The following is a 17084-nucleotide window of genomic DNA, read 5'->3' as shown; positions in this document are numbered from 1 at the left end:
CACCCTTGCCACGGTGGAGCTTTGGATCTCTGGGTGCAGGCCCTGCAGCGTCCCTGGGTCTGAGCCCCCGGCGGGGCAAGAGGGAGGGTTCCCCGGGGGGAAGGCGCGGGCACTGGCTGGTGCGGGCCGAGGTGTCAGCGGCGGCGCTGGGGCACGCAGGCGCCGTGCGGGCGGCTACGCGCGAAGCCGGCTTTGCAGACGCAGCGGAAGGAGCCACTCGTGTTCACGCAGCGCTCGCTCTTGCACAGCAGCCCGCGCTGGTTCAGCTCCCGGCACTCATCGATGTCTGCGGGCCAAAATGCAAACGGTGGGCCTCGCTTAGGGTCCAGCCCCGCTCGGCTGCCCACCCCGCCCCGCCCGCCTGGCCGCCCCGCTCACCCACGCAGCGCGCCCGCGAGGCGTCCAGCTGGAAGCCGCCAGGACATTCGCACACGGCGCCGCCGGGCCGCAGCACGCAGCGGCCACTCACACAGCGGCACTCGTCTGAATCCTCTTCTGAGCTGTCCTCATCTACCGCGGTGGCGGGAAAACAGGGCCATGAACCTCACCCAGCCCGGGCCGGCCCAGCCCAGCCCGGGGCCGCGAACCCCCACCCAGCCCTGGGTACAGCTCACCTCGCGGGGGCTTGCCAAGCAGCAGGGGGCTGGTGTCCCAGAAGGAGTTGCTCTCACTCTGTGACGTGGGGCACTGGGGCCCTGGGAGAGGACAAAGGGCCATCAGCGACGCCAAGGCCCCTGCCCTGCGCTCCCTCCGAACGCACACCCCGCGGGGCAGCTCACCCGCGGCGCTGCGCGGCGGGCACGGGCGGCACTGGGCGCCCCAGCCGCGGCCCTGGCGGCAGCAGCAGTCGGCGAAGCTGAGCGCAGGCCCGGCCAGGGGGCGCGCGCACATGCCGTCCTCGCCGCGATGGCCCCAGCACACGTCGCGCCGCTCCGGGGCGCGCTCTGCAGACAGGGCGGGCAGCCGTCGGGAGGGAGCACCGAAGCTGGACCCCCGCAGCCTCCACCCCACCCGTGTCCATTCCTGATGGAGACCTTCACCCTCCCCGGCCGGGCTCCGGGAGCTGGCAGTCGCGGCCAGTGGCCCCCAGCCCCCAGGGCAGGCGGTAGGAGCCCAGCAAGTTGAGGCAGCGGCCCGGCTGGCAGGCTGCTGGGTCCTGGACTCCATGCGTAAGGACAGCGAGGACAGGGTGAGGAGGGGCCCGCGCCGCCTGCCCGGCTGAGCGCCCCCAGCCTTTTTACCCAGCTCCTCGGGGCTCAGACACTGGCGCTGTGCCGGGCTGTACTCGGCCGGGGGCGTGCAGGCGCAGCGGTAGCCGCCGCGCGTGTTTTCACACACGCCGTTTCGGCAGTTGGATTCATCCAGACACTCGTCCACGTCTGGAAGGGAGAAGGCGTGAGAGTAGGGGTGGGTAGCCAGAAAGGCGCGGGGCAGGCCCTTAGTGGGGTTGCACGTGTCTTTTGGGCCCACGGTGCTCACCCACGCACTCCAGCAGGTTCCCATCGTAATAGAATCCCTGCTTGCAGTAGCACTCGTAGCCCGGCTGCGTATTTACACACTTGCCCTCCTTGCAGATCTCAGCCCCGAAAAGCACACATTCATCTATGTCTGCGGGGCAGAGGGGGCGTGGGGGTGTAAGTGCGCACCAGCAGTAAGGGGTTGGCGCCTTTGCCCGTGGCAGGCGGGGCTCACCTCGGTGCGCTGGGATGCCATAGTTGATAATGTTGTTGTCCTGGGTGTAACCCTTACCGTCGGGGCAGAGGCTGTGGAACTCAGCTGCGGGGGTGGGAGAGCACACATGTGTGGCCATGGGTCAGAGAAGGGGCATGTCTGGGAGGGGCGCGCTGCTCACTTGCCCACCGCCAGGCGGGGTAGCCACGATGGGCGCGCCTGGCACTGCTGCTGACCTGAGCTGTAGACCGGGCAGGGGTAGATCTCGCAGTGGTCCCCCCAGCCGGCCCCCAGCGAGCAGCAGCACTCCTGCTGGGTGACGTTGGTGGCCAAGACACTGTCGCAGAACACGGTGTCGTCGAAGTTAAGGTAGCACTCCTTCTTGTGGTGAGGCTGCTCCAGCTCTAGGGGGGACAAGGGCAGCTGGGAGGAGGGGTGGTGGACACATTGCAGGGTGTTGACCCCCCCGCACGCCAGGCTGCACCCTGTTTAGGTCTGGGGTCACCCTACCCTCCTGCAAAAAGTATCACTTGTTTTCCAATCCACGAAGGTGGAATGTGGACCCATCTCTGCCCAGCTGCCACCCAGGGGAGCACCCCTCCCTGCCAGGGACAGTGGGGGGGGATGCGCACCCTCACAGCCGCGCTGGTCCTGGGTGGGGGTGAAGCCCTCGTCGCAGACACAGACATAAGAGCCCTGCAGGTTCTCACAGGCGCCGTGGGGCAGGCACAGGCTCGGGTCCTGGCTGCATTCATCTATGTCTAGCAGGACCGGGGGGTGGGGACCGATGGACAGCTGTCTACCTTGGCAGGAGGCTGGGCCCACTGCAAAGGCCTCCCCTAGGGTTCACCTGAGGTCAAACCCTGAATTTCCACACAACACGAAGTCCACCCCAGTTGTCTGGCCGCGCGGGCAGCGTTGAGGCCTCCACCCTGTCACCCCACTGACCTGAGAACTTGCCTTCTCTCTCTGCTAGGCACGGAGGAAACCTTCCAGGGCAGCTTTGAAACCGCACCACCCCTGAGGCTGTGCTGGGTAGGGTACAGATGTCTGCTGCTCTAGAAACCCCACCTGCTCCCCCAGGTCTCTGTGCCATCATGTACCCTTCAGCCCCTATTCACCAGTCGCCTCCTCATAGCTGTCCATGACTAATACAGCTTGCTCTCTGGGCGCCCTGCACCATGCCAATCCAGCCCTATGCTGGCCTCCCACTGGGAGCTCCATATCCCAGCTGAAGACTTCCATGGCGCACAGCCTGCCAACAGCAGGTGCACAGGTGGCCGAAAAGGTATCTGGCCAGGTGGACCAGTTACACACTAACACTCGGGCATTCCCGGGGCGCTTGGCACCACCATGGGAAGTGCTGACTCACACTTCCATAACAACTCCATAATAGGTTACTCCATAACATGGAGTGTCAGCAAGACACACAGCCCTGCCACTGCCTGGTACCTTGGCACTTCCTGCCGCCCACCAGCCGATGGCCCTGGGGGCAGAGGCAGCGGTAGGAGCCGTTGATGTTGACACAGTCGCCACCGATGCAGGCCGCGGGGAAGTCACACTCGTCGATGTCTGCGGGGGACAGCAAGGGTGGAGGACCTCATAGACCTGATCCCATGCAGCCTGGAATGGAGCCCAGGTCAGCCTCTACCCACCCGCCCTCCCGCTACGCCCCACGGGGGTCTGCATGGAGAGTGAGGGCTCTGGGGTGACAGGCCCCCTCACCCTCACAGCGACTCCGGTCCCTTGACAGATGGTAGCCAGCGTGGCACTGGCACTGGAAGGAGCCCAACGTGTTGGTACAGATGCCGTTGTCACACACATCCCCGGCCTCACATTCGTCCACATCTGCAGAGCAGGGGAGAGTGGGGGAGAGGGGCAGCCTCAGACCCCACTGCCCAGAGCACCACAGCTGAGCTGGACATGCACGGGGGGTCCCTCGCCCTGCCCTGCGAGGACACTGGACACTGGTCAGGCCGGGTGCCCACCAGGGTCCCTGGCCGGAGCCATTAACTGCACCTTCCTCTCCCCAAGCTGCTCTCATGGCCTGCACTCCACCTGCCGTGGCTTCCTTCTCGAGATCGCCCCAATTTCTGTCCTTCTTATACAAGCCCTTCTCTTGTCCCTTGAAAGCACATGCCCCCTGGGGCCAGAGAATTGGCAGGAGTGTGGAGCTGGTCCTTCTCCACACCCCAGGCCCTTTCCAAGCCCTAGCTGCTCCTCAAGGACCCCCTCCTTCCAAGGCCCCGGCTCCTGGCCCAACCAGAGCTTCGGCTCAACTGGCTTCACCATCCCAGCCCTGAATTCTCCAACACTCCCCAGGCAGCCAGTCACCTGCACCCCTTCCTGCCCCTGGCTGCCTCCACCCATCACTTCCAACCCCACACCAGTAAGAGAACTGCAGGTGACTCCTGTTAACCATCTGAAAATCATGACCTCATCCACCTACCCCTGTCCGTGGGCAGCCACCCGCTGGCCCGTCTCCCCCTGCCCCGCCAAGCCCCACTAGCCCTGGTCTGCTCAGCGCCTCTGCCAGCACCTCCTCCTCGGCTTCTGTCCCTCAAGCCCCTCTTGTTGGACCCAAGTCCCTTGCTTCCCCTGCCTGCTCCCTGCACACCCTGGCCTCTGTCCCCAAAATAGTCACTGCAGCCCAGGGCCGGTCTCATGATCTTGCTACAATTCCTATTTCCCAGGCACCTCTATTGCCCTGACACCTCCTCCCAGCTTCTCAGAGGGTGTCCCCCGTCCCCTCTCCTCCTCTCCCCTCCACCCTGTGACCAGGCTCTGATGGAAATTCCCTTTCCGCAGCCCACTTTGTGGCTGAGCCCCCTCCCTGCCCCAGTGCCCAGTGGATGGTCCCCAATCCATGCCAGCTGTGAGGTCCCTGGGGAACCCTTACCCAACTTGTCCCACATGGAGCACGGAGTCTTCCCTGACCCCCAGATGTGCGCAGCCTTAGCACCAGCCCCTCCCCCCTCCCATTCACCTTGATACCTGACCAACAAGCCCAAGTGACTTGATCCAACGTTTCCCTAAGGACATCACATCTCCTGGCCCTCCTCAGCCAGCACCCACTGACCCTGGGTAACAGCTCAGCCCTCCTTCCTCCCTGCTGCTGGTATTTCCTGGGGGACCCCCGGCTGCCCAGGTAGACAGCCTGGGCCCTGCCTTTTGCCTCTCCCCTTCCCACGGCTCCCATATCACGTGAGGTGGGACAAGCAGCACCTTCCAACTCCGGGAAACCTTTTGCCCCAAATGCAAGCAGCCTACTTTGCCAGCAAGCCCTTCATCCTGACCCCCTCCCTCGTGGAGGCGCTTTCCGCAGCACCTGGCTGGGGGGAAGGGGGGCACTAGCCAGCTCCCACTCCCTACCCACGTTTTTCAGATAAGGCTGGCCTACTCCTGCGTTTTGGCGCAGGCGGCAGGGGCTGGGGCTGCGGTCGCTCACCCACGCAGCTGCGGCCGTCGGGCGCAGGTGTGTAGCCCTGGGCGCAGGTGCAGCGGTAGGAGCCCGGGAGGTTGTCGCACCAGCCCGGCGAGCAGGGGTTGTCCTCTGCGGCGCACTCGTTAACGTCTGCAGCAGAGCGAGCGGGCTTCAGGCTGGGCTCAGCGCGCCCCTCGGCGCCACGGGGCCGACCCCCGGCCCTCCCCGCCCGAGGAGGCACCGGGGCCCGCCCTCACCGCGGCAGGGGCCGCCCCCCTGGCTGCGGTAGCCGGGCTGACAGGCAATGCACTTGTAGCTCCCGGGTTTGTTCTCGCATCTGCTGTCAGGGCAGATGCTGGGATCCCGGCACTCGTCGATGTCTGCACCGGAGGGAGGAGGCACCGTCTGGGGACCACGTGGCCGGCCGGGGCGTCCGGGGTCCCCACCGGCGCGGCCGCGGATCAAGAAAGGCGACCCTTCCTGCTATGGACGCCGGCCCCGCCCCCAGATGCAGGGACAGCCCAGGGGCCTCCCCTCTTGTCCGAATCCGGGTGTTCACCTTCGCACTCGGGCTGCCGCGAGCTTTTGAGCCGGTAGCCGGGGAAGCAGGTGCACTTATAATGGCCTGGGATGTTGATGCACCTGCCGCCGTCGCCGCACGGGTTGCTCCTGTGGCACTCATTCGTGTCTGAGGATGAGGGGGGGGCGGTGGGCGCAGCCGAGGTGGTTCTACCGCGGCGGTCGCGCTAAGGGGAGCCCCCCAACGCCGCGCTCCCACCCACCGCACGAGCGTGCTTACCCACGCAGGAGCGCGGCTCGCTGTGCGTTTCCAAACGGTAGCCGCGGTTGCATCTGCAGCTGTAGGAGCCGCCAGTGTTCATGCAGACGCCCCTCCCCGGGCCGCACGGCTCCCCCTCACATTCGTTCACATCTGTCCAGGTGGGGCCAACAGGTGGGCGCCATGTCGGAGGGGCAGCACCGCCGGCCAGCTGCGCCCCACGCCCTTCTCCGCCCAGGGCTAGCGTGCGCCCTCCCGCACTCACCCACGCAGTAGCGGTGCTGCGGGTGCGCCCGGTAGCCCGGGTAGCAGTGGCAGGAGTAGTCCGAGGGGCCGGGGACGCACTCGCCGTGGCCACAGATGTTCTGATTCTCTCGGCACAAGTTCATCTCTGTGGGCACGAGGGGGCCCAGCGGGTCAGCAGTGCCTGCCTGCCGCGCCCCCAGCTCCGCACCCCTACACCCTGCTTCGCCAAGGCCTCAGGTATCCGTGGCACCCTTAGCGGCTCTGGGATTTTCTACACTTCCCCTCCAGAGAGCCCCAGCATCAGCACCCAGAACCAGGAGCCCAGGTGAGACATACACCTTGCCCCCAGGACACTGGCCAGGGATCCCCAGACGCCACTGGGCCCGCACCCCAGGAGCCATCACAGCTCAGAACGCCAGCCAGGTGGGCAGCTCATGCATACTGAAGGCCTGGATCTGATGCAGCCGTGGGACCTGGGGCTAACCCCTGGGCACTGATGGGGACACTGCTCTGCGTGGCGAATGCCATAGACAGTGCCTGGCACGCAGGCATTGTGCCCTGGGAGCCTGGAGCCCAAGCCCCGCTCTCCATCTCAGCTGACTCAATCAGTGAGTGAGTATATCTCCCCAGAGGACTCTGGGCACCTGCCAGGCCTGCAGGAGCAGGCGCTTGCCCCAGGCGATGCTGGGGGAGGGGGAGGGGAGGAGAAAGCTTAGGGGGCGTGGCTTCTAGAGGGGCGTGGCCTGGTGGGACAGGGCTCACCCGTGGCTTGAGTCGGGGCCATCTCCACGGCACTGCGGGATGGGGGCAGCTCCAGCAGGAACAAGCGCATGGTGGGTGGCGAGGGGCGGGCGATGAGCTCTGTGGGCAGCAGTGCAGGAGGGGCCCTGAGCTCCCCAGGTGCGAGGGATGTGCCCGCACTCCTCCCAGCTGGGGAGGGGGCTCACCTGGGTAGGGCCTGGCCGAAGTGGTGAGGGCGGTGGAGTGGCTCGGCTGCAGGGAGCGCTCCTCGCTTACTGGCTGTGGCGACAACAGCATGAGGCCTCCATGGCTCCCGGCCTCCCCCCGCCAGCCCAGCCCCGGCCCCTGGGCTGGCATACTCACTGAAGCCGTGGTCACTTCTAGAAGGGAAAAAGAGGGGCCGGTGAGCATTGAGCAGTTGAAAAAGAGATGAAAGACTCAAGGGAGATCAGCAGAGGGGCTAAGAGTTCAAGGGTCACGCCTCTGGGTCAAAGGTCAGAGGTTAGAGCACAGAAGGTCACATTTCCAGGTCAAAGGTCAGCCCCCCCAGGGAACGGGCAAGGGTCAGACCAGACCTCTCTCTTCATCGGTGCCTTCCTGCGGCGGTGCCCGGCTGGGGCTCTCGGGCGGCTGCTGGGGCTTGGGCGGCCCTTCCGGGTGCAGGAAGAGGGAGAAGTCGCTTTCACCCTGGATGGTGAGCGTCTGGTGGGAGGTGAGGATGTGATAACCCTTGCCCGCCGGACAGATCTCCTTAAAGGCAGCTGCAAGGGTGGCGGAGGCCAGTCCAGAGGTGAGCGCCCTCCCGGTGCCCGCCTGCCAGGTGCTGCCCACTCCCAGTCCTGCCTGCCCCTGGCTCACCAGTGCCATCTGCTGGGCAGCGCTGGCAGCGCGCGCCCCAGGCCTTGCCCACGCTGCAGCAGCAGAGCTGACGGGTGAGCCGAGTGGTCAGCGGGTGCTGGCACTGGTGCTCCGGGCTCACCATGCGGAAGCACAGGCTCTTCTCCTCCGGCTTGTCCGCTGCAGGCATGCAGAGGGCGGTGGTGGGAGGTGTGTGGGGTGCTGAGCCTGGCTCCTGATCCCATGGGACCCCTAACCCTACAGAACCCTGACTTGCTGTACATGTCTCCTCCTCCCCCCACCCCAAGATCCTTGACTCAGTAAAACCCCTCAGGGAACGCCTGACCCCACAGACGCCGGAGCCTACCCACCCACATCAGGGTAACCCCCAACCCAAGGCTCACCGATGCACTGAGTGCGAGAGGGGCCCAGGCTGTGGCCGGGCGGGCAGACGCAACGATAGGAGCCTGGGCTGTTGAGGCAGTCCCCGTGGCGACACATGCCGGGCATTGCGCACTCATTGATGTCTGCGGTGACCAGGGGTGTGTTCGGTCCCTGTCTTCTGGGGCTACAGGCTCACGGGAACCTCAGGGTTGCTCCCTTGAACACCTGGGGGCCCCTTGCCGCCCCCCGCTCCGGCCCGCAGACCCTCCTGCAGGTCCTACCCTGGCAGTGTGTGCTGTTGAGCCTCTTGTAGCCCTGGGGACAGTCAGTGGCCACCTCCCCACGGATGGGTCCGGGCTTCTGGACACCTGTGTCTGCAGAGGGAGGAGAGAGGCTGGTGGGGCGGGCAGGGTACCTGCAAGGGAAGGGGCAGAGCACACAGGCGCTGGCCTGGGGACGCCCACCATGGGCAGCCCTGGGCCCAGGCACTCACACTGCAGCTGGGGGCACTTGTGGCACTTATTCTGGCCCCAGGCTGTGCCGATGCTGCCGCAGCAGTCTTCCTGCTTGGTGAGGCCGGGGAGAGGGTTGCTCCCACACTTTGGGAGAGGGTACAGTGGTCAGAGGCCGGCTGGCCCTCTTCCCACTCCCCACAGTCTGCAGAACCTCCAGTTTTATGCAATCCTGAGAGGCCCAGGGACAGTGGGGTCACTTACTGGCTGTTTGGGCAGTGTGTCTTGGAAGCAGCGACCCAGGGGTTTCTGGGTGGGTGGCCGGGGGTGTGGGGGCTTGGGGTGTTGCAGCAGGTGCTGGGAGGGGGCTGAGCCCTCAGCGTTGGGCCCCTCGATGCGGTGCACCTGCACTGAGGCCTCAGGAGGGTGGTGGACACGCACATTCACCACGGGGGGTGGGGCCTGCACTGGGGGAGGGGTGGGGCGTGGCGGCCTCAGGGCTGTCCCCGCTCCCTGGACAGGCCACCCTAATGCCCGCCCACCTTGGGCCTCCCCGGGCTTGCCCCCATCCCTTGTAGCCTGGTACCTTCTGCTGAGATCTGTCCCGGCCCCAGGGGCACCAGGAAGGCTGCATGCTGGGCAGGGGGCCCCTCTCCCGGCCCAGGGGGGTCGGCGATCACCTGGACGGCGTAGATGGCGTGCTTGCTGGCCCCCGACTCGCCCTCTGGAGCCAGGGGCGGCAGTGCACCTGTGGACAGGGCCCCGGTTCGGGCCAGCGCCGGGACTGAGCCCCCAGTGGCCCCGCTGGCTCCCGTGGTGGGCACCTGGCAGAAGCGGCCAGTGAAGTCTGGAGGGCACAGGCATTGGTTCCGGGAGGAGCACTGGCCTCCATTCATGCAGGGCAGCGGGCACACCACTGGGGAGAGGAGGGGAGGGGGTCACGGTCCCAGCCCACTCACCCACATCCGGCTTCTTCCCGCTGCTCCCACTTCCTTGCCACCCATTGGAAGCTGGCTTTGCTGACACATCACTCCCAAGGAGCCATCCTGCCTGCGTCCCCCCACATCCTTCCGCTCCCTGGTGGATGCTGGAGCCTGGCATCTCTGTTTAGCCCTAGCCAGGCCACGTGCCAGCCAGTGGGGGCCCCTAAGTAAGTGCTGGTGTGTGATAGGGGCAGTCCCCAGGTTGTTTCTGCTCCCTGGGCTACCTGGGGTACCTCTGTGTATGCTGCGTCCTCTAACCTACACCAGGTCTCAGCTTTCCCTCTGTCCTCTGCCCCCCATCCCTGCGTCTGTCCAGCCAGCCCCCATGTCCTTCCGCGTCCGTTCAGCCTGCCCCCAACAGCGTGCCCCCACATCCAGCTAGCCTTCCCCACTAGCCTGTCCCCCACATCCTTCCAGCCTGCCCCTACATCCTTCCAGCTTGTCCCCAAATCCTTCCAGCCTGCCCCTACATAACTGCCCAATCCCAGTCCCTGCTGCCCCTGCCTCTCCCAGCTCTGTTTCCTCCCCTGGCTGGGGCCCTGGCTGCTCAGTCCCCAGGCTGCTGGCTGTGGTCTCTCTTTCTCTGCAAAGCTCTGGCACTGCACAGCCCTGCTCCCTGCTGGCCTCCTCGCCCAACATTCCAGGCCCAGAGCCTTCCTCCAGCCCCGCCCCCTGCTCTTCCCAAGAGCACCCCACCCCAGCCCCAACTCTGCTCATTTCTCCCTGCCAGCACCCCTCACATCCCACCCCGCCCTTGCCCTAGCCCCATGACAGAGGGTGCCCGGGAGGGCGGGTTCATGTTGGCCTCAGGGGAGGACAGAAGGAGCCCAAAGAAGTGACGAGGAGCGGGCTGGCACTGCAAGGCAGGGCATTAAGCAGCTGCCTGCAATGCTGGCATCCCACAGGAACCCCAGCTTAACTCCCGGCTGCTCCACTTCCGTTCCAGCTCCCTGCTTGTGGCCTGGGAAAGCAGTCAAGGATGACCCCCGTGCTTGAGCTCCTCCCCCTCGTGGGAGACCCGGATGGAGTTCCCGGCTCCAGCCCCAGCTGGAGATGGAAGACCTCGTTTTCAAATAAACACAGCTTTAAAAATAAAAGTTCACTTAGGACCTGTCAGTTCTTCATGCACTTGGCACCCCACACTCACATGCCAGCCCTGCCCCTCCCCTGCCAGTCCCCAGGGTGGAAAGATGGGGCTGTTGCCCTACCCAGACACCTGCAGGGCTTCAGAGGGACAGCTGACACCCATGACCGTCAGGGTCAGCCAGGAGCAGCCCAGCCCATCCTGCCCAGCCTTTAGAAGCCAGGCCTCTGGGGGCCAGGGGAGGCCGAATCCTCTCCTTCCTGCCTCGAAGTGAGTCATTGGCAGCGGTGAGGGTGACCTCCTGGTGACACCCGCCCACTGGGGCCTGGGCACTGAGCCTGGGGGATGTGGGTGGCAGGAGGGAGGCAGCCTTGGCAGGCTGGCTGGGCTGAGGTGGGGGCCCTGGGGAAGGCCGGTGCCTGTCCACTCACATGCATGGCACACACACATTCTGACACCAGCAGGGCTCGCGGTGTAAACACGCCCGTGTGTTCTGCCTCACCGTGGCTGCCGACACGCACAGCCCAGACAACACACATGGTCTCTGCCTGCCCCGGCACCCACACACCCCCAACCACTCCAGCCCCGGCTCGTGGGAACCTGAATTCCAGGAGGAATGTGTGACAGGGGCTGTTTTGCTGGTGCCATCCTGGGCTCGGCCTAATTACCCTGTCCAGGAAGGTAATTACTGCTGGGACACCTCCTCCCCCTCGCACCCCTCCCCCCAGGCCTGGCCCACAGGGTCCCTGGAGGAGGAGGAGTGGGAGAAGGAGGAGGGCCAAGTTTCAGGCGTGGCTCTTCTTAAGAGAAATGCTGGGAAGGGGGTGGGGGGCTGCCCGAACTGGGGAGGGCAAAGGAGCTGGAGTGGGAGAGGGGAATGGGGGGGTAAGCAGAGCAGTTGGGAGCTTAGGGGAGGTACCTGGGAGCGGGGGATAACTGAGGACCCCAGGTAACCCTGTCCCCAGAAAACACTCCCCACCACCCAGCTGGGCTTTAACACCCATCTTTTCCCACCGTGCAGGACACTGCTGCCCACACGCCCAGCCCGGGCAGGTGTCTGTGCTTTGTCAAAAGCCTGCAGCTTTTGGGGGGGTTGGCTACCCATCTTCTGCCCTGGGCTCATAACCTCAACAGATCTAGCAGCTGCGGCCTCGGCCCAAACCTAGTTTGAGTTTGCAAGTCCAGGCCTCCGGACAGACAGCCCCCAACTCTGGCCCCCGGGACTTCAACTCCTCCGCACCCCCAGCCACCATCACCAGGCCTCCCCGCAGGCTCTCGGGCCCCCGCAGGTCCTCGCCCGCTCCCGCCAGCCAGCCAGGTCGCCCCCGCGGCCCTCACCCACGCGGAAGCCGGAGCCCGTGAGCGTGTCGGTGCTGTGGCCGTTCTCTCCGATGAGCGTCATGTTGGAGCCCTGCTGGCAACTGTCCCGGCACTGGCCCTTGAGACAAGTCCGCTTGCAAATCAAGGGCGCAAAGACCACCTTGAAGCGCTCGCGGGCCAGCGCCCCGCCCCCGCCGGCGCCGCGCTCGCCCGCCGGCCCCCCCGGCGCCCCGCCGCCCGGGCCCAGCAGCCCGAGCAGCAGCAGCAGCAGCCGCGCCAGCAGCCCCGCCGCCCCCGCCCCGCGCATCTCAGGGGCCCGGCCGCCGGCAGCCCCTCGGGGCCCGGGCATCCGGGGCCGGCGGGACCGGGGGCTGGCGGGGCGGGGGTGAGGAGGGGACGGCCTGGCGCGCCGGAGCACGGGCTGGCCCGGGGTTGGGGAGAGGGAGAGCCCAGGAACTGCTGCGCCCCGGGGAGTGCGGCGCAGGCAGGCGCCGCGCGCGCCGAGGCCGCAGCGGGGAGGCCGGAGGGGCCGCGGCGGAGCGGCGGAGAGCGAGGCCCGCGGCGCCCGCGGCGCGCCTGCCCGGCCGGCTCGGTCCCGCGGCCGCGGGGCAGCAGGGCGCGCGGCGGGCGCAGGCAGCAGCACTGAGCAGTTGTTTTCCCGGCTGGAGCGCGGCGCGGCGGCGAGGGGGGCTGGGACGCTGGCCCCAAGCCAAGGAGACGGCTTTTTTTTTTTTTTTCTGTTGAAAGCGTAGTCCTTGCCGCCCGGAGCGGCGAGGGGGTGCGAGCAGGCGGAGACTTTTTGGGGGGTGTATGGGGGGCGGTCCTCACCCCAGATGCCCGCCCCCGCCGGGCCGCGTGCTGGGCGCTTTCCAGGGGGGCCCTCACCTGGGACCCGCGGCCGCTCCGCCGGATTCCTCCGGGCGGGGCCGGAGCCGGTCGAGATCTCGGCGCCGCGCCCGGCCAGAGCGGGAAACCGAGGCTAGCGGAGCCGGGGAGAGGAGCCTTGCCCCGGGACCATACGATGGGGGACCTGGCTACTCCCTGCTGCCCTGGCACGCGTTGTTGAAGGCGGGGAGTCTCACTGTCTCCCAAGTACCTTCTGATCTGGGCCGAGGAGGGCCCTCTCAGGGGGTCGCCTTTTGCCAAGAGCGCACACAGGGCTCAAAACGTAGCCACCCGATGGACAGAACAAAGCTACACCCCCAGCCCCCAGCTCTGCTCCCTGTCACCAGCCCCGGACGGCTCGCTGGTGCCCACCCTGCCCCCTTCTCGCTGTCTGGCCGAGCTGGCGGGGCTGGCTCGCGGCCCTCAGACACTCTGGAATCGCCAAGGTCTGAGCTCAGGGCCTGGCCCCTTTCCCAGGCTAGCAGCCGAGAGGAGGGGGGCGCTGGGGAGGGGCACCGCAGGGGTCTTGAGTTTGGGTAAGTCTGGCGAGAAGGAGGAGGAGGCAGGCCTGGCCCTTGGCCCAGCGGAGGTTCCGGAAGAGGCAGTGTCCTAGGCCTAGGGCATGCCCTGGAGGTGAGGGGGGCGGCGAGCCCTGCCAGGAGACCCCCAGGACCTGTCTTCTGACTCACAGAGCTCGACAGGGGATGAGCTGACCAGGGTGGGAACGGTGCCCGCTGAGGGCAGCTCAGCCCTCCTGCTAGGGCACTGGGGAGGCAGCCGGATCTGGGGGCAGGGTTCAGGGACTTGGCTGGAGTCCCGCTTGTGAGGAGCCCACTGTTCTCCCCTGCTGGACCTGCCCAGGGGCCTTTGTGGGGCTGGGATGGTGGGCTCCCCTGCCTTCGCTGGAATCCAGGAGGGGCTGTGAGGGGCTTGCGCGCCCCCCCCCCAACACACACTGGTCCTGGTCACACACCAAGGCCAGGAATAATACTGGATGCTTAGCACCTGCCAGGCGTGGGCTGAGCCATTTCTGCTCATTTTTTCCCCTCACACTCATCGGAACCCAGCTCCTCCCCTCCTGGAGCAGGCTTGTGGCTGCCCCTGGGCGGAAGAACAATGAAATGGTCCGGGTTTGGAGGGGTTGTCCTCGGTCTTCTTGCCTGTAAAATGGGGGCCCCATGTACCCCACAAGCAGAAACTGCAACATACCCAGTATTCACCAATGAAGAGGGCCAAGTGTGCCAAGTGGGGCTTCTGGGCATGTCAGAGGTGAAGTGCTCACAGCTCAAGTGGGGGGTCGGGACATCAGGGAGTAGGGAGCTGGGAGCAGGAGTATTGGGGGGACTAGGGAGACGAGGGGCAGGGAAGCCAGAGAGAGACGGGGAGAATCCTGCAGGAGAGCCAAAAAACTAAGCTGACTGGGGCTGGCACGATGGCTCAGTTGGCTAATCTCTACCTACAAGTACCAGCATCCCAGATGAGCACCGTGTTTGTATCCCGGCAGCTCCACTTCCCATCCAGCTCCCTGCTTGTGGCCTGGGAGAGCAGTTGAAGACAGACCAAAGCCTTGGGACCCTGCACCCGCATGGGAGACCCGGAAGAGGCTCCTGGCTTTGGATTGGATCAGTTCCAGCTGTTCTGGCCACCTGGAGGAATGAAACAAAAAAATGGAAGATTTTTGTCTCTCCCTATTCTCTTTTTCCAATAAAAATACATTTTTTAAAGATTTATTCATTTTTATTGGAAAGCTGGATATACAGAGAGGAGGAGAGACAGAGAGGAAGATCTTCCGTCCGATGATTCACTCCCCAAGTGAGCCGCAACGGCCGGTGCTGTGCCGATCCGATGCCGGGAACCTGGAACCTCTTCGGGGTCTCCCAAGTGGGTGCAGGGTCCCAAAGCTTTGGGCCATCCTCGACTGCTTTCCCAGGCCACAAGCAGGGAGCTGGATGGGAAGTGGAGCAGCCGGGATTAGAACTGGCGCCCATATGGGATCCCAGGGCGTTCAAGGCGAGGACTTTTAGCCGCTAGGCCACGCCGCCGGGTCCTAAAAATGAATTTAAAAAGAAAAAGGAATTAAGAACATTTTTAAAGGGAGGGGCTGTTTTCCAGGGCCCCCTAGGGTTGCAGGAGCAGCTATCCAGAGGGTGCAGTGGAGGTGGAAAGGCTATCTTGGGAACTGATTTTCTTTTCTTGGAAGGGCTCAGAGCCGACAGCACATGGAACGGGTGGTGAACAGGTGTGTGTTGGGGTGTGGAATCCAGAGCTTGAAGTGGAGGGGCAGGGTGTGCAAACAGTCCTGGGGGTCACCTCTGTGGAGACCCCCCCAAACCCAGGTCAGATGGGATACTATGTGGCCTAGGGATTGTTGGTATCTGGGGATAATTTGCAGCCATGGAAAAAGGTGGGCTGGTTCACTCCTCAGATGACCACAACAGCCAGGGCTGGGCCAGGCTTAACTCAGGAGTAGGAGCCCAGGCCCTTGGGCCATTTCTGCCGCTTTCCTAGGCCATTAGCAGGGAGCAGGATGGGAAGTAGAGTAGCCAAGACTGGAACCAGCACCCATATGATGGATGCTGGCGCTGCAGGTGGAGGCTTAACCTACCACACCATGATACTGAAAACACAGTCTTTTTTTTGTTCATTTGTTTTTGTTTTTTTTTTTTTAATTTATTTATATTTATGTTAAAGTCAGATATATAGAGAGCAGGAGAGACAGAAGATCTTCCATCCGATGATTCACTCCCCAAGTGACCGCAATGGCTGGTGCTGTGCCAATCCGAAGCCAGGAGCCAGGAACTTTCTAGGTCTCCCATGCAGGTGCAGGGTCCCAAGGCTTTGGGCCGTCCTCCACTGCTTTCCCAGGCCACAAGCAGGGAGCTGGATGGGAAGTGGGGCCACTTGGAGTAGAACTGGCCAGGATCGGTGACATGCCTTCTCATGTCTGAATTACGGGTCCTTGTGGCATGCTGCCCTTCATGGGAGCCAAGGTGCCAAGCACTGGAGAAGGGAGAGGAAAATGAAATAAAAACCCATTTCATGCTTGATGGAGCCGGGGACTCTGCGGCCTGCTGCTCTCCTCTGCCTTGCAAGCAGGAGATGAGACCCTGGGAGGAGACCCCATCTGTCAGGACACAGCCCCAAGGGGACTTACACCTATTCCCGCTCTAAGCCTCCACTTCCTCACCTGCAGCCTGTGGGCAATGAGGAGGTCGGGTCAGAGACACCCCAGGACTGACTAAGGTACTTGCGGAAACACACCGTGCCTGGGCCAAGGAGAGCACACACCTACCATCGGCTGTGATGCTCATTTTATGTGAAGATTTTTCGAAAGGCAGAGTTACAGAGAGAAGGAGAGACAGAGAGGGTGCGCTTCCACCTGGCGGCTCACTTCCCAGATGACCACAGAGCTGAACTGGTCACGAGCTAGGAGATTCTTCCGGTCTCCCACACGGATGCAGGGGCCCAAGCACTTGAGCCGTCCTCCACTGCTTTCTCAGGTCAGAAGCAGGGAGCTGGATGGGAAGTGGAGCAGCCCTGATTTCAATCCGCACCCATATGGGATGCCGGCACTTACAGCTGACAATGTGATGCAGTCAGTTAAGCTACTTGCCTGAGATGCCGGGATCCCAGGTGGGCACCCACTAACTGTTTGATTCCTGGTTATTCTGCTAATGATCTGGCTCCCTGCTGTTGTGCCTGGGAAGGAAGTGGCCGGCACCTTGGGTAGAGTTCCAGGCTTCTGGCTTTGGGCGTAGCCCTGGCTTTTGAGGCCCTTAGGGGAGCGAACCAGCAAATGGAGGATTTTTTTGTAAGGATTTACTTATTTTTATTGGGAAGTCAGATTTACAGAGAGGAGAGGCAGAGAGAAAGGTCTTTTGTCTGCTGGTTCACTTCTCAAGTGGCCGCAATGGCCGGAGCTGAGCTCCAATATGAAGCCAGGAGCCAGGAGCTTCTTCCAAGTCTCCCACACAGGTGCACGGTCCCAAGGTTTTGGGCCATCCTCTACTGCTTTTCCAGGTAACAGGCAAGGAGCTGGAAGGGCAGTGGGGCAACTGGGAAGTGAAACGGTGCCCATATTGGATGCAGGTGCATGCAAAGCGAGACCTTAGCCATTAGGCTATTGCGTCAGGCCCCAGACTTTTTTTTTCTTTCCTCTCCTCTAACTCCTGGGTTTAGCTTTCTGCTAGTGTAGATCCTAGGAGAGGTGGAAACAGAGTTAAGGAGCTGCATACATTTACCCATGTGACAGGCTTGGCTTGCTTCAAGCTCCAGTCCC

General features: G+C 64.0%; 1 protein-coding gene across 2 annotated transcripts; it reads right to left on the bottom strand.

Moving 5' to 3' along the window:
• Positions 1-72: 72 nt before the first annotated feature.
• Positions 73-12315, bottom strand: LTBP3 (latent transforming growth factor beta binding protein 3). 2 transcript variants are annotated; one of them, XM_004596676.3, is made up of 27 exons: positions 11939-12315; positions 9120-9449; positions 8798-9000; positions 8575-8680; positions 8363-8455; positions 8102-8224; positions 7719-7877; positions 7436-7621; positions 7224-7240; positions 7067-7139; positions 6882-6980; positions 6139-6264; positions 5895-6026; positions 5655-5783; positions 5353-5475; positions 5120-5245; positions 3397-3519; positions 3124-3243; positions 2304-2432; positions 1908-2075; positions 1693-1776; positions 1480-1608; positions 1242-1379; positions 780-944; positions 615-695; positions 379-510; positions 73-286 (listed from the first exon to the last, which is right to left on the bottom strand). In XM_004596676.3, exons 1-27 carry the CDS (start codon positions 12267-12269, stop codon positions 135-137), a joined length of 3777 nt encoding a protein of 1258 aa, XP_004596733.2. In that variant the 5' UTR covers positions 12270-12315; the 3' UTR covers positions 73-134. The 2 variants fall into 2 exon arrangements, with proteins under 2 accessions (XP_004596733.2, XP_058518773.1); XM_058662790.1 differs by lacking the exon at positions 6882-6980.
• Between the last annotated feature and the right edge of the window lie 4769 nt (positions 12316-17084).

The sequence above is a fragment of the Ochotona princeps genome, chromosome 4, assembly GCF_030435755.1.
Source record: "Ochotona princeps isolate mOchPri1 chromosome 4, mOchPri1.hap1, whole genome shotgun sequence".
Taxonomy (NCBI): domain Eukaryota; kingdom Metazoa; phylum Chordata; class Mammalia; order Lagomorpha; family Ochotonidae; genus Ochotona; species Ochotona princeps.
The sequence above is the reverse complement of the archived record's forward strand: the minus strand, read 5'-3'. Positions and strand labels throughout refer to the sequence as shown.